The sequence below is a fragment of the Cheilinus undulatus genome, linkage group 16 (assembly GCF_018320785.1).
Source record: "Cheilinus undulatus linkage group 16, ASM1832078v1, whole genome shotgun sequence".
NCBI classification, from domain to species: Eukaryota; Metazoa; Chordata; class Actinopteri; order Labriformes; family Labridae; genus Cheilinus; species Cheilinus undulatus.
In genome coordinates this window covers 9,678,865-9,701,215 of record NC_054880.1, presented here as the reverse complement: position 1 = coordinate 9,701,215, position 22,351 = coordinate 9,678,865, and the positions used below count along the sequence as shown (strand labels likewise).

The 22,351-nt window shown below is 39.6% G+C and overlaps 1 protein-coding gene across 5 annotated transcripts; it reads right to left on the bottom strand.

Annotated features, from left to right (window-relative positions):
• Window positions 1–305: 305 nt before the first annotated feature.
• Window positions 306–21,108, bottom strand: LOC121524023 (polyhomeotic-like protein 1). 5 transcript variants are annotated; one of them, XM_041809184.1, is made up of 15 exons: window positions 20,936–21,108; window positions 17,686–17,813; window positions 16,538–16,654; window positions 15,310–15,381; window positions 15,051–15,179; window positions 14,499–14,663; window positions 14,306–14,387; window positions 12,261–13,234; window positions 11,802–11,928; window positions 11,517–11,689; window positions 11,328–11,418; window positions 9,776–9,863; window positions 9,022–9,238; window positions 5,705–5,924; window positions 306–2,974 (listed from the first exon to the last, which is right to left on the bottom strand). In XM_041809184.1, exons 2-15 carry the CDS (start codon window positions 17,806–17,808, stop codon window positions 2,823–2,825), a joined length of 2,730 nt encoding a protein of 909 aa, XP_041665118.1. In that variant the 5' UTR covers window positions 17,809–17,813; window positions 20,936–21,108; the 3' UTR covers window positions 306–2,822. The 5 variants fall into 5 exon arrangements, with proteins under 5 accessions (XP_041665118.1, XP_041665121.1, XP_041665120.1 ...); XM_041809187.1 differs by having other exon boundaries at window positions 9,022–9,220; XM_041809186.1 differs by having other exon boundaries at window positions 16,544–16,654.
• Window positions 21,109–22,351: the final 1,243 nt, after the last annotated feature.

Here is a 22,351-nt window from a genome sequence, read left to right as displayed (position 1 = left end):
ACACATCATGTTGTCTGATTTTTTTATATATAAAAAGCTTTTTGAAGGCCAACAGCAAAGGTGAAGGCACTTATAACTACACACAATACAATGTAAGTACTAATAAATTCTCATGTTCCTTATTTCATCATTGGCCATGTGAGAATCACGTTTTTTGTTAAGATCTCAAAGCCAAAGGCAGTTTTTGCACAATTACACTGTCTAAAACAACATATTTAAATGCAAAGTTAGCAGATAAAAAGCCATGCAAATAAAAAGCACTTAACACTGTAACACTTGTCTAAAAGGTAATAACTTGCAATCAGTACAGAGTCTTGCATGTAAATGAAAACTTGATGACCTTTATTGATCAATTCAGTTCATTTTCTTCAGAAAAAAAGACACAGGTGCAACAGCTTTGAAACAATTCCTTGATTATTTATTTGCATGATATTATTGTTAGCCTCTCCCATCTGACTCAGTCCCTCCAAGATTTTTTGTCTTTGATATTTGCAAGCAAACAAATTTTGATTCTAAAGTAGCCTCTTCATATAAAAAGTCATTTTTACGGCAATTTGGGAGAAAAAGTGCTACTTTTTGGGTTAATGGTGATTGGATGAAAAAAGTCTGCTTGTCAACATGTTACACAAGTAATCACGGCAGAACTTCAGTGATTTGACTGGGAAATTGTTGCCCACCACCCTTGTTGTAGAGCACACGTGATTCCTTTATTTGGTTTTCACACTAGACTGAGGGACCTCTGCTGATTTAAACAATCCAAAATCCTGGGCGGACTGACATACAACACACAGCTAACAAAGATTATTACCCTTTGAAAGAAAATACTGTTGTAGCCACAGTCACTAACAATAAAGCCAAGGAAAGCTAGCTAAAAAGATAAATACTGTTGGTAATTACACGCTATGTGACAAAGCTACGAGGAAGACGGAGAGTTTCCTTAATCAAGGTCGCTACTATTCAATCACACTTTTTGGGAAAGGCAACAGATGTCCTTGCTTGGAATAACAATTGTAGAAAAGTAAGCACTAATATAAAACAAGGAATGATATGAAAAGCAGTTATAAAACAGACAATCCTAATCTAAACCTAGAGTAGAGACTAGTGAGAAAGGCCACAAGGTTCACAGAGAGAGAATATGAGAAAACTCCTACAGTAAAAAGCTTAAACAAGGCAGTCCAGCAAACAAATGTGCATTTAAATATAAAGGCAAATTTTACACTTATTACAGTATAGATTAAGGTTTTATCATTCACTTCAACTCACTCATTCACATTTTTTAAAATCATCCATCCAAAATGTAGGTCCACTGTGGCTGCCGGCCGATTTTTCGTCACAGACTTTCTGGTTTTGTTTATGAATGTAGCTTAAATGAACTTCAAATTAAAAGCTTATTATCACAGTTGGTGCTTACTTCCATTCTTCATCTGTTCCAGCATTTTTCTTAACTTAACATCACCACAAAATCAAGCCCATGAACTTAGCAGCTGGTTGTAGTATTTGAGGAGCAACAAAAAGTTTGACAAAAAAGTCACATATTTCAAAGATTTTAGTCCCTTTAAGAGTCAATAATGAGTGGCGTTTTGTTTCTCCTGTATGTAAACTAGAGTAAATATGTGAGGAAACCATATGCAGCATCAGTTTTTTTGCAGTATTTTTGCCAAACTTCAAATATGAAATTCTCTCTCTGCACTTTGAAAGATTTAGATGTCATTTAGACTGTTGTCAAGTACCTTGTACTTTGACTTTACCCTGTTTATTTTAGAATAGACAGGTTTAAATATTAAAGCGCGACTATTTAAAATGCCTATTCTCAGAGAATTCCAACATTTGACAGTACTAGAGTTTACATTCATGACATAGACGCTATAAATCGTTTGAGGGCTTTTCTTGCAAAATACCTTTTGAAACAAAAATTATGAATCATTTAAAATAAAACCATGATTTAAAAGTTTGCCCTGGATTTGAAATCAAATCCGCCATGTTTTCCTCTGTTGTTTTTGTCATAATTGAATTCTGATTGTTGATTCAATCAGGTACAGTGTAAAAACACACTCAAAGAAAAAGGCAAAAGTGTTGAACTAAGTGAGAACTGACATTGCTTTTAGAAGCAACAGAAATGATGTAGAAGAAAAAAATCAGTGAGTACACATTTAAAAAAAAGATTTTTTCTGTACAATATGATACAAAAGAAGAATAGAAAGGTATTGGCTTTGGAAAATATCTTTCTTTTCTTTCAAAGGTTTAGCTCAACTGAAGAAACATGAGATGTAACAAAAGAAGTGTAAAGTAATAGGGGAAGCCCGATTCATACATAACATGTCAAAATTAGATAATCCTGTGCAACTAATTACCAAGCCCTAGCCCTGGTTTAAAATACATTCATAACCTTCATTTCAACATTGAACAAATCAGGCTTAAGACTGATAATGTGCAGCTAAAAAGTTAAATCCCTCAACCAAAGCTACTCCTGTACTCAAAACCGTTTAAAGCACAAAAACAGCATTTTGGGGACGTTTATCTGCACCTAAATGTTTCGCTATTTTGTTTTAACTTATGGGTCTGACGGATTTGTGAGGAATGATAATGATCTGGTACAAGAAGCACATATGAAAATATGCGTAAGAGCAAACAGGTCAACAACAAATTCAAGTGCAGCAGCTCTAGTGCGAGTTTAAGAGCCGTGGCTTTGTTCTCAAAATGAACGGCACCTCTGCAGGTCTCAGACTGAGCTAAAACCAGGTTTTAATGGAAACAGAGAAGGTGTTTGTGATAAATGCCCAGGGCTGGATTCTGAACACTGTGGATCTATAAAAACACTAACGTCAGTCTCTCAGGTTGTTAATGTGTGCGCAGATCTTGAGGGCAGGACCGAGCTTGATGTTCATGGTGGACATGAGATGCTCCTCCTTTAGCAGCAGCAGCGCCTGTCCGTCGATTTCCTGTGAAAGAAACTGGGGGGCGAGATCCTCACAACCTGCAAAGAAGAGGTAAAGCAATACAAGGATGTTAAAGTCAATGAAATCTAAATGGGATTTAAACAATGGAAGAAAATAACAAAAAGAAAACCAAAGGACAAAAGCTGCATTCGATTTATTATTCCAGTCATGATTAATCTGCTGATAATGATTTCTTTAATGCTTCACAAAGCCCACATCATGAAGTTTCTGTGCTCTTGTGTTTTTATAAGGCTGGATAGCTCAGTCGGTTACATCGCTGACTTTGGACAGTGCATGATCAGTATCCAGTCTGGGCCTTTGGGGCCAGGTCCTTTAATGCTGGAATTCCTGTCTTTGGATAAACGTGTCTGCTAAGTCATTTTTGTGTGGCCTTTGGGGGGTGCTCAGCTAAGTTTCGATACAAGTAGGGGGGACTCAGAGGGAAACTGGTTGGGAACCATTGTGCTAAATGACACTGTAACATTGCAGAATCCAGTCCCATCTGCTTTTGCTGTACATCTACTGGCTACAGTACGGTCATTGACCTTTCAGCCTGTGGTGACTGGTGTGAGATACACTCAGCTCTCTGCACTCCTCTGCCTCCGCTTACTGAGGAGGATTTTCAGTCAAACCAGCACTTTACTTGATGATATGCTCCCAGTTTTCCTATGAATACAGTTATGACATAAGGAGGGAGGAGAGTGGTTAAAAAGTAGTGCCAAACCAGGCCAATGTGGTCTATGTTATTATATGTTTCAGCAAGTTCTGAGCAGTGAGGTGGGTGCTTGCAGTTCAGTGGATGAGGTGAATTATCAATCTCATTAGGTTTTGTGTAGTTTTTAATAGTGGCAGCTGCATGCACTTATGGTAATGACGTAGTCACAGCGTTTTATTCTGGTATATATTGGTTGTATCTGTATGTTGATATCAGCCAACTTTTTAGATTAAAAAATAGGCATTAAAAGTGGGGGTTATACTTGGAATTTTACAGTCACTCTTAAATTATGGATATAAAGATCCAGATATGGATCTACCAATTAAGTTTGTTAGCAACATAACTCAAAAAGTTATGGATGGATTTTGATGAAATTTTCAGGAAATGTCAGAAATGGCATAAGGAAGAATTGATTCGATTTTGGGAGTGATCCGGATCACCGTCTGGATCCAGGAATTTTTTAAAGGATTCTTTAATATTGGGAGATAGGGCTAATGACGAAGGTCTGCACTCTCCGAGTGCTTTTCTAGTTATTTTTTAAGTTCTTTATTGTAATTCTTTCTCTACAAACAAGCAAAAATCACTCTATTACCAACATAATATTTGGTATTGTATATCAAACTAGGGCTAAACATTTTTTGAAAAATATCTAGTTGCAATTATTATGTCTTTTTGTGAATTCAATATTAATTGTATTGAAGGGAGGATGATTTTATGGCTCTTATTTTTAATAAGACAAACATATATAAAAACACGGAAGCCATTTTTTGTGTAAACTATTCTAGAATAAAATAACCACTGAAATGCATGATGAGTAGAGCATAAAAATTCCTGCTGCAAAAAATCTATTAATCTGGTATTTTAAAACACATTTCAGTTGATAAAAATATAGCATCTTCTGTTATTTGAAAATTGCACCAGGACTTATTACAATTAATTTAAAATTTTGATTAACCGCCCAGGCCTCAGAGTCAAAATATGGCAGATCTAGTGAAACAGCAACAGTCGTAAATCCAAATAAATTAACAACATACTGTGATGAAAGTTTTTGATTCAGACCAGTGCTTTTCACCTCAAAACTAGCCTAAAATCCTTGAGTATAACGTATTTTTATCTTAAAAATTAAAAAGTGAAATAAGGCCCCTAAATATAAGAAGATGGAACTTAGGATTTGTTGTCCTATTGACTTAGAAAAACAGAAATTCATGCTAGATTCAGTGAAGAAATCCTCTTGCATTAGAAATCGGACATGTTTATTGATAAGAGCAGTCCAAAGCCACTTCTTACTCTCCAGAGTGATTAAGCTCCCATTGAGGTGAAAACATACCTGGATCACTATCCAGTCTGAGGGCTACTGTGTTGCATCTGAGTGACAGAAAAATTCAAAACCACAATTTTCGGCATGTTTTTCTATGCTAAAATGACAAAGGGCTGTAAGGAAGGAGCTCTCTGGCTCTGGGCTGAAACTAGAGACGAGTGAAGTGATAAAATGATGGACAGTGTTGTATTCCTACTGACTTAAAGCCAACGATCACTCTGTGACAACAGTAGCCATAGTCTACCAGTCTGTATATAGACTCTTCACACATTCAGTGGCATCTTAACAAGGTTTTTGAAGATTCAACCCATTTCAGATGGTTGAAATACACACATAAGGTGTGTGATGTAAGTTTATAACATCTCTAGTCACAAGATGGCGCTGTTTGTCCAGTTTGATGAAGAGAGGCTTCACACTTTTACATACGCAGATAGCTTTGCTTAATTGAAAATGTTACAATGACGAGTCTTGTTCTGAAAAGTGATAATTTTTATGTTTTACTCACTTGACATTGGATTTGGACTTCTAATAACAGTTAAACTAGACGATTTTCTTATTTTAAGCGTATAAATCACTAAATGCTGTTTTTTTTCTCCCATCTATCACCAGTCTTTGTGATGGACCAGTCTGACACAGAACGGAGCAGGCGGCAAAGCACCTGGACGGGTTGCTCTTATTGATATACAAGCAAATGGGTGTTTATGAAGACTTTTCAAGTAGAACAAGATTTTTTACCTTGTAGTGAGGAAATAAACTGTGACACTTCCTCCACGCTCCACTGTGCTGGGCTTGCAGGCGGGCAGCTCGGAGCTGAATTCTCTGTGGGGATTGAAGGAGGAGGAGGCGGCTGCTGCTGGTGGCAGGAGGCTGAGGAGGCAGGCGAGAGGGACATGGGGTCGTCTTCATCCTCCTCTCCACTGGACTCCTCGTCTGAGTGGCTGGACTCTGAGCGGCACTGAGGAGAAGAGAGGCAGAAGAGGCCATGAGCGGGGCACTGAAAGGGTTTTGTCACTGACTGCTATCCCTGTTGTTACACTGGATTGTTTAAGGAGATTAACTGTGTAATGATGTGCAAAAAAATCAGTTCTTTACAAATTAACTACTCAGGGCTGTATTCAAAATAGAATACTGCTGCTTTTGTGCAACCAACTCAGAGCTAACTGGATTCAAGTGCAAAGATCTATAAATGTGCCAAGGAGTGCTATTCATACACACAGTTAACAAAAGGGAGCATTAAGAGCTTCGCTGAGCAAAAATGAGACATTAAAAATCAAAGTATTATCACCTTATAACTGTTAGATGTATCCGACATGCCCGCAAAGGCAGCCATTTCCTCCTAAGGTTGTGTTCAAACATGGAAAATACTAAAAACACCATTTTAAGTCATCTTATCAGTTGGACTTCTGTGTTTGTTCAGGTCCTTAAATCCAGAAAAAAAAATTCTGGACATCCTTTAAACAAGCCTCTCCCTCTTTATGTATTTGATAGGTGCTTAAAGGCACAGGGACAGGTAAAAAGGGAGGCAAGTACCTTATTGTCCTGTCAGTGACAGCAGTGTATCCTTTGAGAATTCAACCCACATACAAACTTAAAGTGTCATTACTGTTTTAAAAATCCTGGAACAGCCCGGTACCTTTGCAGACAGAAGTGAGAAAATGATGCCGTCCACTTACTGCCACAAGGGGGCAAAATAACTCAGCATTACTAACTGAAAGGCAATTATGTGGTTTAAAATTGAAAGAATGCCACTTTTCCCTTTGGATTTAAGCAATTAATTATCTTTTGGGCTGCTGATAAAGCCAAATTAACTGATATTTGTCACATAACCCATGTCAATGTGACTTACTATCATTAAAATAAAGTAGAACTGATGAAATGTGTTTAAGCTCCTCAGATTGTAATGAATTACACACATCTTGTTTATCTCCATTTGTTAAAAAAAAAAAAAAAAAAAAAAAGGACAGGTGGCATTAGTCGTCATCTCCAGTACCAGACATTAGAAATATTTTAAACATTTAACACATTCTTACAGATTCAAAGTTATCCTGACACACATATTGTATCTTTGTCTTTATCCTTTCACTGAGGCAAACTTTATAAATAAATTAAAAAAATAAGTTAAAATAAAAGAAAAATCTTTGGATGTTTCAGTCATTTCTCATTATAGCAGCCCACCAAGAGATTTTGCCTGTCCGAGAAACAGCAACCGAGGAGGGCAGGGCTTGACAAGGGGATTTGTCTACTTTATATGTTTCGTTGTATCTTTATACATTAATTCTCTTAAAGCATAGGCTAGTATCTACCTTTTTCCTAGAGTTTTTGCTATCTTTTTCCAACTTGTCCTTATTTTAAGTGTAGTATGTCAAACTACCGGTCTACTTGTTGAGAGCACATTGATGTAAAACAGTACACTAACTAGGGCTGTGATACTACTAAAAATTGATTGCAATTAAGCTCAGAACTTCTTTTAATTGTAATTACTCTCCCTTGTGTTGCATTTTCAAATTCCCCTATTTTGCATTTAAATCTCTTTTTGTTTCATTTTGGATTTTTCTACTGTCTTAAAGTAAGGGTAAGTGACTTCCTGACGGATCCAAACCTGTTTTTATTTTGAGGAACTTCAGATAAATCAAAGATTATGACACAAAATTAACTATGGAAAAATTACCTTGTTATGGATTGAAAAGGAAATAAATTAAAAGTAAAAAGATAAATGTTTGATGACAAGTTTGACTTGTCCAATGAGCTGTCTGATATTTTCAGACTAAAATAGGTTATTTGCAGTCACGTGACTCTGACGACGCATTGGGGGGCAGGAAGTAGGGGAACAGCCATTATGAATGAATGGGAACAGAAGAATGTTAGCCCTTTAAAGCTCTAAATTGACCTGTATGCTGCAATTATCATCAGAAAATGTCTACATACATTGAGTACTATCCTACATTTTTCCACAGTTCAACAGATTTGCCTGGCATGGAGGCAATCAACATCACAAAGTACTCAGACTTGCAGACTTCCTAGTGTCGAGCCAGATGAAAGGAGACAAGAGTCTTGAGGAGTTTCTTATCAAGCTAAGAGGATAGCTGATCGTCTTTTACATGCACAAAATTTCTTATTTTGTCATAAACATGCTTTTAATTGAAATGGTAACGTACTATCCACCAAATTAACATTGTCAAGTAAAAAAACAAGTTATGAAGAGCCATTCACAAAGCCTGTGCTATGAAACAGGTCTTTATTGTTAGCTACAGTAGTTAGCCCCTGTTTGAGTGTAAGTTTCCTTTCCTCCATTTTTTGTTGTAACTTAATCCACATTTAAGAAGCCAAACTGTTACCAAATCGAAGAGAAATTTGGGAGCCAGAAAACCAGCTCTACTGAGCTGGATCTCTAAAAAGAGAGGGTTACAACAGGCAAGGCTGGATGGACATCATCTGAGGAAACACGGGCAAGATTAGAGTTTAAAGAGCTAAACTACAGCAAAACTGTATTGAACCAAACCAGACCATAAAGTCAGGCCATACATAAGCTGTTGACACCACTCGTATAGGCTTTCATCAGGGGATTTATTAATTCCCCCTCCTGCCTTTTCACCATAAGTTTTGCATTTACTTTTGCCTGAATACCTCACTATGTTTGGGCACAAAAGTAACATAAAAATAAAGAATGTTTTTATTTTTGCACTTTGAATACTTAGCATAGTCATTAAAAGCTCAAAACAGAGCCTTTGGGTAGCGTCCTCTATTCAGAAATCACTTCTTGCCCCCCAAGGGGAGTTCTCTGCTGCTGCATGGCATCATCTGCAAAGAACCTGAGATATTAAGGGTCAGTGAAGTACTAATTTACAGCTGCAGGGAGATGTTAAAGTGGCTTCACCAAAGCATACTCAAAAGGACAATAAAGCACAAAATTAAGAAAATAAAAAAATTCATGCACTAAAAACAGACCCTTATTAATTGCGACAGCTCTTGTACAAATTCCTTGAATGTGCCCTTATACCAAGCCAATAAAACTGATGCTGATTTAGCTGATGAAATGTGTGATGCTCTCTTACCTTGACAGGTATGGGCCTCCCTGCTATCTTGGCACTGGCTATTTCTGAGCTCGTTCTCCGGGGAACCCTCCGCCTGGTTATTCCCCCTTCCTCGTCTGAGTTGGAGAGATGACCTTGGCCTTGATCCTGATCTGTAGCATTGTGACTTTGACTGTGACCCTGCCGAACGCTGAAATGCTGCCTGAAGCTGACGTTGTACCTGGGGAACCAATACATACTGTATCGTAGACAAAGAGTGACATATACGGTACTGAAGCCAAGACGAGCAACACATACAGTTGTGATCTCTTTGCACCATACTGCATATGTAAGCCATACGCAGGTAGTGCACAAAGAGATGAATGCAAAGCAGAGCAGAGAAACAATGCAGACAGTGCATTGTTTGTTCATGAAACACATGACAGAATAAATATATTTATAAATGTAGCATATTCAAAATGAAAAATCTAACTGAGCTGACGTGAGTACATACATTAATTTACATGCCTTTTTGCATGAAGTGGCACTATCAAACATGATAATAAATATGAGAACAGAAAACATTCATGCTGTGAAATATGCAGCTGTAGCCACCTGAGAATTCACCGAGTGCTGACAGATTTCTCAGGATTTAGAAGCTTCTGTTACTCTATAGCTTTAGCGCTTTTATTGGGAGGGATGCAAGGCTTCAGTGGCTTTATCTCTCAGCAGCAGAGTGTTTCTTTTCTAAGATGGCTCCCGCTGCATATATTATATTTCATGCGTGTTAAAGTACCTCTTGGCACAACTCATGGAGCAGAACCTTTTGGTGCCTCTGAACTGGCTGGCAGGAGCAAAGTTTTTACAGTACTCACACTTCAGCACTGAGGGGACAAAAAAACAGAGGAAAGGACAAACAAACAGCTTCAGCATTCTCTCCAGTGATAAATGTGCTTCACTTTTATAATTTCACATCCTGACAACAACACAAAAAAGAACCCTGAACTAGCTTTATTTCAAGCTCCACATTTTTCCATTTTAACATGCTGTTGTGCTCACTTGCAGACAAAGGCAGCGATCTGGAAGGCTCATAATTAAAAACCTCTGATCCTTCCCGTGGCTCTACTTTGGACAAACAGAGGTCAAACCGAGGCCATGCTGTTGCACTGAGTAAAATCCTGCACTCCGTGTCCATGTTATGTAATGTCTGGCAAGGCTAACTAGCTAATTAGCACTGGTAGTTAGCAGTCGGTGCAAATGAACACTTGAACTGTACACGATGTGCTGACCCTTCTCTGCAAAGCTGTTTTGAATCTAATTTGTTGCATGAAGCTACAGTTCACGTGTGTTTTGATGATTAAAAGTTCATTAAAGAACTGTTTTACAACAAACATCCTTATAATCAGGCATGTCCTCCATTATAAAGTAAAAAAAGTAACTCATCTAGAACACAGAGAGAGGTGTGTTCTTCAACGATAGATTGATACTCTTTTGTTTTGAAAATTAACACAAGGCTGCAGAGTTATAAGGTTTAAAAACGAACTCATGGAAAGACTTAAACCAAAGTTGTGTCTTGTTTGACTTAACTTATTTTCAGGAACGTTAGGGTTGTTTAGTCTTGTATTTGTTAAATGTGTGAGACTTTGTTCTGCTTCTTTTAGGTTTAATTCAAACTAAGAAGTTCAAGGGTAGTTTTTAATTATAAAAGGTGGGTGTATCATGCATATCTCAACTAATCAGGAAAGCAAAGTTGAAGATAATTCTATAATTCGTTAATATTTTAACATAAATGAAGATGATAAAAGTAAATACTGCAAACTAGGGCTGAGCAATATATCGTTAAACTGCATTGGCAATGTATGGCTTGGAAATAGCCACATCACAGGAAATGGGCTGTTAGTCATGTGACCTTATGGACATCATGCTGCAACTTCTGTGTTGTTGGATGAAAACTGAAACCATGTAGAAAACTAAAGCCATGGACTGGGCACAATGCATGCAGAGTATGTATCTCCTGCCTGTGTGTTCAGGAGTAAGGTGATGCTGCTGCCATCACAGATACACCAGCAAGAAGCTAGAGGCAGATGCTTAGTTATGCAAGGCTAATCTTAAGTGAGTGAATTGTTGCAATCAGCAGCACCTCATCCCAGTGATAATTATTATACAGTCTGTTAAGTGGTAAAGTATGGAGTCACTTCTTATCCTTCATAATGACATTATTAGTCCCCCCAAGCTTAGTTTCCACAATTATACAGTTTCCAAAATAACACTTATTATAAAAAATATATCTGTGAATTTAAGCAAAAACTACTCGTATAGTTTTTGTCACCCGTGTAGAGATAAGTTACCTGTTGCTGTTGTAACAGTCTCTGATTGGTTAGTGTCTGGACTGTCATTGGTTAAATCCTCACCAGCTGAGTCTTTCACTGAACCACACACCTGTCACCAATCATTAAAAGGAGAAAAATCAAAAGGTATAAACATTTGTCTTCAACTGTAAACAACTTCAGAAACTAAATGTCCCATAATGCACTCACAGGAAAAGGCTCCGCCCCCTCTTGGATAACAAATCCCTCTATAAGATGTGTAAGGACGTTGGGTTTGACCACAGCCTGAGGGGGAGGAGCTCTCTCCCCCTGGCCGCAGATCCCACGGGACACTGACAACACCGGGGAGGGCGAGGAGGCGACAGGGGCTGGAGCTTCAGAGCCTGGGGAGAAGGAGAGGGGAGTAAAGAGAGAAGAAATTATCAGGATAGTATTGTGTAACACTGGTCTTGGTAGATTTTATTTAGGAAGATTTAAATGCTCCTGTGTTGTTACCAGCTTCAGTAGAGAGTATTGTTGGGTGGTCTCTGATTGGCTGGAGCCGAGGGGGAGAGGGGCCATCTTCATCATTCGCTGAATTAGAGTCTGATTTTCTCTTTAGTGAGCCACTCAACTGCTTCCCCTGAAAAAGTGATTAATAAATACAACAGAATAGACACATAAAGACCCATAACACCCTGTCAATTTACTTAAAGACACAATTGCATCTTCAATTTCTAATCAGTTACAGTGGTGAAAGTTTTGTGCTTTTCTTGCATACTGTAAGATAAAAATAGGACAACATAGTCAAGAAAATAAAGTTCGTATTTTTTTTGTTGCAGACATCCTGATTTTGTAACCTTTAATTTGGATTATCTTTGGTCTGTAATTCTGTCGCCAACTAGAGCTGTTTATCTGTCTAGTCTGTGTTGCTTGGAGAGAAAATGATGAATAATTGATTTATTAATCTCTGACCTGTGGTGTCAAACTTCCTGACGAGTCTCCGTTTGTGGTCACAACAGTCGATGACCCTCTCTGCTCTTCTGCCACCAAGGGGAGGGAGAGAGAGGAGCGTGATATGGAAGAGGGAGGAGATGAAACAGCAGGAGACTGAGAGGAGGCAGGGCTTGATGACAAGGGTCCATTCTGACTCTGTGCCGAGCTCTGATTGACCTGCGGATGCACCTGTGATACCTGCGCCAGAGGGGGAGCCTCCTGAGGAGACTGTAGCGTCTTTAGCCCAACCCCTCGGCCAACGACTCCGCCCTCCCTGGAGGCGATGGAGGCCACCATGGTGAGGAGGCTGGACGAGCTGCTGAGCACAGCGGCTCCGTCCTGACTGCAGCTACCACGGGCCAGAGCCAGAGCCTGTGTATTTCCCAGCGTGCTCTGCCTTGCCCCGACAATCTGGACTGGGATGTGTGGAGTCTGCAGAGGTTGGGCGGAGCTGCTGGCGGGAGGTGGGGCTGGCAGGATGGGAGGGGGGTTCCTGGAGGGAAGCTGGAGTGGCAGGCGGAGCCCCTGCAGAGTTTTTGGTTGGATCGGTATGGGTCCATTCCCGTGTCCTGATTTCTCAGCACTGAGCGATGTCTTCTGTAGTGGCTGCACCACCAGCGTCTGAGCGTTCACTGCTGGTTTGATGGTCGCTGTGCCGACAGGATACCCATGGGGCTGGGTTGCTGAGCTGGAAGTTAAGACCAGCGTGTGGGCTGCTGTGGGAGCTGTGGTTCCTGTAGTTAGAGTGCGAGTCCCGTGAAGAAGGAGCTGGGAGAGAGGGATGGAGGAGGTGGAGGACGAGGCACCAGAGGAGGAAGAGGGGTGGGCTTTGAGGTTGGTGGGCTGAGGGTAAGTGGGGATTTTGATGTGAGGGGGCTGGGGCTGAGGCTGACTTGGTTTGGTGGGGGACTGAGTGTTTGACTGGTGCGAGGGCTGGACCAACGGGTAGGCAGCTGGAAAAAGGCAGAAAAAAACATTTACCAGACTTACACATGCCTTATTATGGTCATAACAACACATTAATTTCTTTGAAGTAATGCCAATAAAATGAAAATATGTAATTTAAAATAAGTGACTGCATAAATATTCACCCCCTTCAAGTCCAGCAACAAATTCACTATTGGATTGAGGCCTGGGCTTTTACTCGGCCACTCCAGAACATTCTCCTTTTTGTCTTTAAACCATTTCTGTGTAGCTTTCCCTGCATGCAGGTCATTGTGTTATTGGAAAATAAATCTTCTCCCAAGCCGTAGTTCTCTTGAAGACTGAATAAGATTGTCCTCCAGAAATTTCCTATATTTTGCCGCATTCATTTTACCCTCCACCTTTTTGAGGCCTAACAGGGTCGGCTGCCAAGAAGCATCCCTACAGCATGATGCTGCCACCACTGTGCTTCACAGTGTGGATGGTGTGTTTGTGCCATGTGCCATATTCCTTCCATTTCTTCAAGATGAATTTAACTGAACTCTGGGGGATGTTCAGTACCTTTGATGTTTGTATCTACCCTCTGACTTATACTCCTCAATAACATTTTCTCTGAGTTGCTTGGAGTGTTCTTTTGTCTTCATGGTGTAATGGTAGCCAGGAATACTGAATAACCAATGAATAGACCTTCCAGACACAGGTGTCTTTATACTACAATCACTTGAGACACATTCACTGCACTGCAAAGGTGATCCCCATTTAATCCTTCATTTAAGGAAAACAGGGAGAATACTGTCGAGGAAATAAATCTTGTGGAGCGCTTATTTGACTTAAAACACTCCTCAGTTAAAGGGCTGTGAGTCTGTCTCACACAATCACTGCACAATGAAAGCTCAACTACAGTAGCGAGTAACGCACAAACTTTCTGTACAGATGGTACAAAAAAGCAACACAGTCTCACAGAAACTGCACGTTGTGATTCTTGCTGGACAACATGGAAATCGTCATTCAGGCAGAAAGTTTGCACTTCTTCTCCTATTGGGATACTGCAGCTTACACTTAGTGGTAACTAATTTTCTGGATTTTATGTAAGTTTTTACCAGAGTCACTCCTGTCTGAGGCTTCTGTCTTCACACCAACACCTTTTGGACTGGACACTCCTCGCATCGCTAGATTTTGCACCTAAACAAACACAAGAAATACAGAAACACAAAGTTTAATTCCATGGAAAAAAACCCCGTGGTGTGGTTGAAAGAAGACGAGAAGGACTGAAAAATAAAAAACACCAAGCACCTGGTCATTGTCCGATTGGCCACCGGAAGAAGAAGTTGGTGTCACTTCCTGTTGCTGTTGCTGAGCCTGGGGCTGCTGGGTGACGGTCGCCACGGCAGCTGTTGCTGTGCTTCCAGGCATAAAGATGAGCTGGGAAGAGATGGGCGCCCTCAGGGAGCGGTTAACCTGCAGGACAACAGCATGGCCAATGAACATACAGAAAACATGACCTGAGGGTTTGTGTGGCCCTGCCTAGAACACATATAAATACAATGATAAACAAATGAGGAGGGAAAGTTCACATCTCTGATTTATAGAAAACAGTACACTGCAAAAAAAATCTAATCTAAGTAAGGCACAATGTTGGTTGTTTTTGAGAGTTAATATTTAAAATATTTCTTTTTTATCTAAAATTCTCCTCTTCTGGTTGCAGATGTTTTCACTTTTTTAGTGAAGTTCCCACTTTTACTTTTAGGGTTTGTTTCTTGAGGCTTTTTTTAAAACAGATTCTTTACAGTGTTAAAATAATAATCATACTAAATACTTGAAAGGGTATAAAACAGTTTATCTCACCCTTAGATACATCTGTCCCTGCCCTCCTGCCGTCCCACTCAGCAGCACCGATTGGCTGATCGTGGACGTTGCCGAGACGCCCATCGGACGGCTGCTGGTTGTCGATCCTGATCCTGACGTCACACTGGCCTGAGAAACGAACCATGATTAACTTTAATGTGTAGAATTAAATCTGAATTTATAATGCACAAATTTAAAGCATAGTTCAATGATGTGAAAATGTTATAAGTGAGACTGGTGTCTGAAAATCAGGACATACAGCTGTGGAGCTGGTGGTCTGAGAGGAGCTGCTGCTGGAAGGACTGGACTGACGACTGGCCGCTAGAGTAGCCTGAGAGGAAGAAGAAAAGAGAGAACTGTGGGTAAAAAAAAGAGAAGGGAGGAAACAGAAGCTTATATTTCAGCCCAACCCAAACAAAAACAAAAATCGTCTGTTTGCAGATGCTTACAATCTTTTCAATAAACCAATAAAAGTCAGATGTTTTGAGTTATAGCTCAAAGCTGCTGGAGGAGCTTGTAAGTAGATGATAAAAGCAGACCAGTAAAGGACTTTTAAGACCTTTTATGATGATCAATTTTAGAGGTCAAACTTCATGTAAATGGGGAAGTTTGAGTCATCTCCTACTCTATAAAGTACCTTCACTGTTTCCTGCACATGTACTATATTTAGATTAGTGCTGCATGATCTGGTAGTAATATGCAATTCGAATAATACTGGACAGTATTGTGATTAGAGACTGCAAGTACGATATAATAGATAAATGGTATCATGTGTCTCCTTGCTTGGTTATTAAGGTAAATGCAGAGAATAATGATAGTCCTGAAGCTTACATTTCACAACTCAAAACATACAAATATTAAACAGCTTAATAAAAAAAATGCAAAACCTGAAAAAGTTTCTGCAGTACACTTTCAAAAAAACTTAATATTTTCCAAAAAATAAAAGTTTAAAGTACTTCTATAAAGTGAAATAGCGGCACTTCTGCCTTTCTGCAGACGTTTTTGGAAACTTTTGCTGCTTTTTATGTGGTTATATAATTGCACAGCCTGACATTGTGAGCACAATGGCAATTTTGATTGTGATTAGAATTAAATTAATTGTTCAGTACTAACATTGATGGGCCATCCAGGCAAATTTACAGCCACCTAAGTATATTTGCTGACCTTTGTTTTTCTTGCTTTTTAAAATAAAAAATTCATGTCCCATTCACCACATATCCAACATCCATGCATGAAAGGGGTGTCCTTTTATATATAAATGCACTATTATTATTTAAAAAATTATTGTTAGTTGTTATCATTTCAACATTTTTTCGGCAGATATTTGCTGCTATCATTCTGTACTCATACACTCTGAGAAGACGGCTACAGTATGTCATCCTATTAACTATAAGTTTTCATACATACAGCTTAACTCCTTAAAAAGACCACAGACGTAAGGATAGTCCCAAGTACAGATAAATTTAATCTCATGAACATCTACCCACCTTTACCTGTTGCACAGCAGCCAGGTTCTGCAGCTGGGCATTGTTGATCTGCTGCTGCAGCATCAGCTGCTGGAAGTACTGAGCAGCATTCGGCTGCCTCTGTAGCGCCTGCAGGGCCTGACGGGAGGAGCAGAGAGATGAAATAAATCACCGGGCAGTTAGGCAGAAAGAGCTAAAAGAGAAGTTGTAAAAAGGACCAAAGAGAGAGAGAGAAGGGAAGCAGGATGGGTAAGAAAGGAATCAAAGGAGGTGGAGAATATGTTGACAAAGGCCAAGGAGAGGGAAAGAGAAGAAAAGAAAGAAGAGAAATTAGGAAAAAAGGAAGTACAGTGCCATGAAAAACGAGAGAGGGAGAAGTGGAGCAAGAGGAATGAGAGCAGACGAGGCAGGGTGGGGGTGCCAGCTGCTTGATGTATGTGCAGAGGCTGGTACTGTAATAAGTTGAAGGATGAGAGCGAGTGTGGCTGGCTGGATTAGAGTGTGCACGGTGACAAAGACAGATGGCTGCGCAGGGTGACAGAAGCCTGAGAAAATTAAACGGCATCTCCATCAACCTAGCCCAACTCAATCTCCTCCTTTGCCGCCATCTTTCACTCACTCTGCATCAATTTCTGCCAGAAACATGAAGACAAACTAGAACATCCTTCTACTGAAATATAATCGGGCTATGTTTGCATGCCAATGAAATGAATGTTCTTTGTCAATTGAAAGATAATGTTTTCTTACAGTTTCATGAGGAGCTGGCGAGTCAGTGTCACAAGAAAGGCTTTACAGCAAATTACATCTTTACTGCAGGCTGCATCATGCCTTCGGCCAAAACAAAGCTTGACAATAAATCATCTGAAACCACATTAACCACATCTTTGCTGCAGGAGATAAAAGGCCATGCTGAAACTAATGGATGAATTTGGTGTCGTCAATCATAATTTAGGGGGTATATTTATATATCTGTGCTAAAACATTTTACCAAACATTAGAGATACACAGAGAGAGAGAGAGAGAGAGAGAGAGAGAGAGAGAGAGAGAGAGAGAGAGAGAGAGAGAGCGAGAAAAAGAGAGAGAGCGAGAGTCTGAGACATTTGCCCTTTGTTGTGTTAAAAAATGCACCCTAATCAAATGATTGATGATTGTTTTTCTCACAGACTCACCTGCACAGCCTGTCTTTCATACAGAGACATCGAGTTCATAGGAGAGGGGCGGGAACTCGTCCCAGATGCAGCGCTCCCATTGGTCGAGGCCCCCTGCTGGCTCTGCTCTCCGTCCGTCTCCATGGTGTCTGAGAAGACAGGGGATGTGTCCATCAGTCACACACAGACACTCAACACTTTCTCTGATGATTTCTCTCCGGCCATCACTGCTCCTGACACGCGCCATCCTTCACAGAGACAGGAAGTCGTGCAGCTCTTAGGCGATGTTTCACCTGCTGGTTCATATCCGGTTATCGCTGATGGGAATACTCTGAGCAGATGTCCACACATGATATTTTTACCTAACACTTCAATAAGTTATTTCAGATTTCTTTCTTAAAAGCATAACAAAGCCTTGTGAAACTGTTACAGTTCTTTGAAAAAAAGATTTGAAAGATGGAGTCAAAATAGTCTAGAAAAAGAGCTGCTTTGCACAGGATAATCATGATAGAAACCTCTTTCCTCACCGCTTAAACAAGAAAAGTTTCCTGAAAAAAGTTTGATTTAAACATGAAAACAGAACTCAACAATTCAGACATAAAATACATAAAGAAAATCAAAACTTTTTTTGCAGTTTCTCTTTTTCTGTTAAAATAACAAACATATTGTTTAACAAGAAAGTGCCTGAGTAAAAAAATGCACAGAATTATATTTGAATCCAAATCAAGTTTAATTGCAAAATGCATTTCTCATAGAAGGAATTTTATTCATTTTATATTAGAGTTATTTGTTGTGCAGATTCTCCACATTTGCGATCCAGATTCTAACAACAAACACCAGATCTGGCCAGAATCTGGTCCAGAGGTACTGCAGACTTTCAAAAAGAGTATTTCTCCTCAACAAATATCAGAATATGTTTTAAATTTTGAAATAAATATATCCACCTTTTTTTACACAACCACCACACCTTGAACTATTAGGTGTTGAAAGAAGTAACCCTGGGCTGCAGATGGCCTAGTGGTTAGGTCACTAACAACTCCATCCACTGCCCTCCACAATCAAATAAAGGCATAAAAACCCCAAAATATCAACAAAAATAATAAATCTAACAAAACACATCGCCAACCATTGTTCAGATTCACAGCAGTGAATCTGTATCATGATTTCTTTGAACTTTTAACCAGATGTGTGCGACATTATAGATGGTAAAGTAACTGATTGCACATTTGCACACAACAAGAGACTTAAAACTAGCCTTGCGGACATCTGTAAGCTTTTTGTTTTTATCTGTTTTTATTTAAGCTGCACTTCAAAGCACACAGGCTGGAGAAGACTTATCGCCTCATCCCTAAAAAAGTACTTTAATCTTTCCAGTATTCATATTTTTGTCATACTCACAAATAAAAAACGTACAAAAAGCAGCTTGTGAACATTTTATGCACATTTTCTTTTAACTGCTAGTGTAAATCTTTGTACTTTTATCTTGAAAAACAGCAATTTTAAAACAACCCTGATGTTGAACCATGCTGCATAGAAAGCAGTATGCAGGTTTTGTGATCCACACTATTGGATTTTGGAAGATGTGCTGATATTTCTAAAACTATTTTAGTTGATACTTTACAAATACAATAAATAATTTTGCAGGGAAGTTCCCTGATAAAGTGCTTGGAATAAAATGCAAAAACCTTCTTGTCAAGAGCAAAAATTTAACTGCCCTTAGCTCAGACCTTTCATGGAGGAATCTTGAACGTTTAAGGGATGGACTTTGGCTGAGGTAGGTTTGTTGATTCTGTTTAAAACTGCACATATTCCACCATGTGCTCATATTTAAGGCTGAACTATTGGCCTTAAATATCAGCAGACATTTTAATGCTGAACTGTATCATTGCCATGATAATGTTATTGCCAGATACACATTTTCAGCTGTACACATCAGCAGGATAAATCATAGATCGGCCTTAAATATTGGCAAAATATTCATCTGTGTCATCAGGTATAGGCGGTTACCTTGGGTGCCACATGCTCAATGGGGCCCATTGTGATCCCCGAACATTTTACAGGAGCTCCTTCCCTGCTCCTCTCTCAGCTCTACTTGACTCCACCTCTCCTTGCACAGGAAACACTTGTTGTCCTTCACAATAAAGAAGTAGAGATGCACTGACTGTGAAAATTAGGGCTAAAACCAATCATAAAAGTAAGGATTTAGCTGATGCCACTTCCTTAGTGTAACACTCCTAGTATGAAACATTTTCTCTCACATTCTACCATCAGATCAGATCAGAGTCGGACCAGCAGGACACTTGTTCTGCCCTGTAAAACGCCTTATCTGGATTGATAACTGATTTATAAGTGAAAGATGTGAGTGCATCACTCCTTGGACTGCTTGATCAGCAAAATGCAACAAGATTAAGCCAGACTTTAACATTATAAATGGATTTACTTGGGCTCTGCTGATTGTTATCATAACCTGGTTTGTCCGCTCTGGCGAAATCTCTTGAGACTCCTGCTGATCTTTTACCTGTCCATGAGAGTTTATACTGTGAGTTCAGTGAATCCAATCACAGCCTGTGAATCCAGACTCAGATTGAATCATCTTCAAAAGGAGAGCTTGACATGGATAAATCTGCAGATATCGATAAATATCTGCAATAACTATCATGCTGACGAGCATCCCTTTACATCAGCCAACACCAGTTTTATTACCTGATCTCTTATGCCATGCACATTTCTCAACTCATGATCCTGATTCTGATTTTAAAATCACTTAAACGAACCCCAATTTGGAGCAACAGGCTTTTTACAATCTCCACTGTGCATCTTTCAGAAACTTAAAACATTATCCCTTCTGTAATATCGATAGTACTCAATAGTAATCTGATTTTAAGATCTTTAAACCATGTGTTCACCTGTTTATTATTATTTCACATCCTGTGGAGTACACTTGGACCTGTTTGGTGTTGTCAGAATTAAGTCCCTGCATTATCTTCATTACCCCTCCTCCTCCTCCACTCTCCTGTCCCAGCAGCAGTCCCTGTTCCAGCTCCAGCCTGTTCCAAAGCTCCTCTTTCTCTCCATCCACATCCACCATGAGAGCCACAAACACAGAGCTAATGTTAGCCAGCTAGCCTCCATGTTTCAGACCTCCATGTTTAAACAGAGAAGGACCCGCAGACCGGAGGCTACTCCTCCTAGCATCCCGCTAACCTCTGCTGCTGTCTGGTTCTTACCGGATCGTTACCGGGGCTCTCCGGCTCTCTCTCTCCGTGCTTACCGTCTCCTCTCCGGCTCTCTCCGCTGCTCCTGCCCGCTGCTGGTCGGCTGTGAGCGGCTCAGCGGCCCCGCAGCCCGCTCTAGGTGCTGGTTTCAGTCTCTGCAGGACGGCCTCAGCAGCAGCAGCCTCGGTGCTTTGACTGTTTTGCATAAATTTGCAGCTGATGTGTTGTTGGAGGAAACGCCTCCTTTTTCTGCTGCTCGGCCTTTTCCGGCGCGACGGGATGACGGAGGAGGAGGACGAGGAGAGACAGGGGGACACCTGAACCCCACGTTATGAATAAATAACTCAGGTGTTATACTATGAAGTATGTTTGAAAGCCACTCTATAAGAGCGATACTATAATAAACTACTGTCAGGGGGAACTCGGTGAAATTCGTGTATTTTTGAATTTCAGTCTTCTGTTTGATTTGCAGCCCTGAATTTAAAGAAAATGGACAGTTTTTGTGAAAATGAGTCATTTTTCATTTTAAAATAGTTTTTCTGGATACATTTCAAATTTTCAGTTGCATTTAAAAATGAATTTATCATCAACTTCATTTTAGATCGAGACTACAAAATAATTACACAATTTCTGTATTTTACCCCTTTGGATTACAGTTGGATTTTTTTTTTTTTTTACTTTTTTTTCAATAAAAACAAGCTTTTACAATGTAATAAATGGTAGAAGGCTGTGGAATTTCTTTTAAAGTACTTGGCAACAAAACTGATTTCGATGCACTATTTAAATTTTTTACTCTGGTAGTATCCAGTTTGAAATATACTATATTTTATGGCCAGTAAGAACAACCATAACTACTCCAATAAACAGTCAATTTATGTTATCAAATTGGCTTTAAAGTCCATGTAAAGTGATAAAAAATATTTATTTTAAATTTCTTGTATGACAGGCAACTGTGTTATGAACCACCAGGCCAAATTTCAGTCATGAAAACCATCTTTAAGTGTATAAAATTAATGAGGCAGTTAAATCTGCTCTAGGATGTTGTGGGTGTGTCTGTTAAATGAGCTGAAGCCACGCCCACTCATGAGAAATACGATTCCCTCAAAAACAAAAACAAAGCTTCTGATCAGAGCATAGCTGCCAGACTTTGTGCTACAGAGAGAGGTTGGGGATCAGATTTACTGTTTTCTGGCACAAATCTCTTGTGATGCTGTAGGTCACTGCGGCTGAGAGATTTGGGAAATTTACCTCACAGTGAACAAAAACATGTCGCTCGTTGTTAACTTTCAGTGAAGACAGGGACATCGGCTAACTACAGACTGTACTGAGATGAACTGTTTGTTGATTTTATATCATTGTAGTGTTAGTGGGGGTGAGGATTCCCTATCAAGACTGGTGATGTCATGGGCTCAGACTTTTACCCTCCTCAAATAAAACCAAGCCAGGAAAGATGTGAACATCTCTCTAAAGAT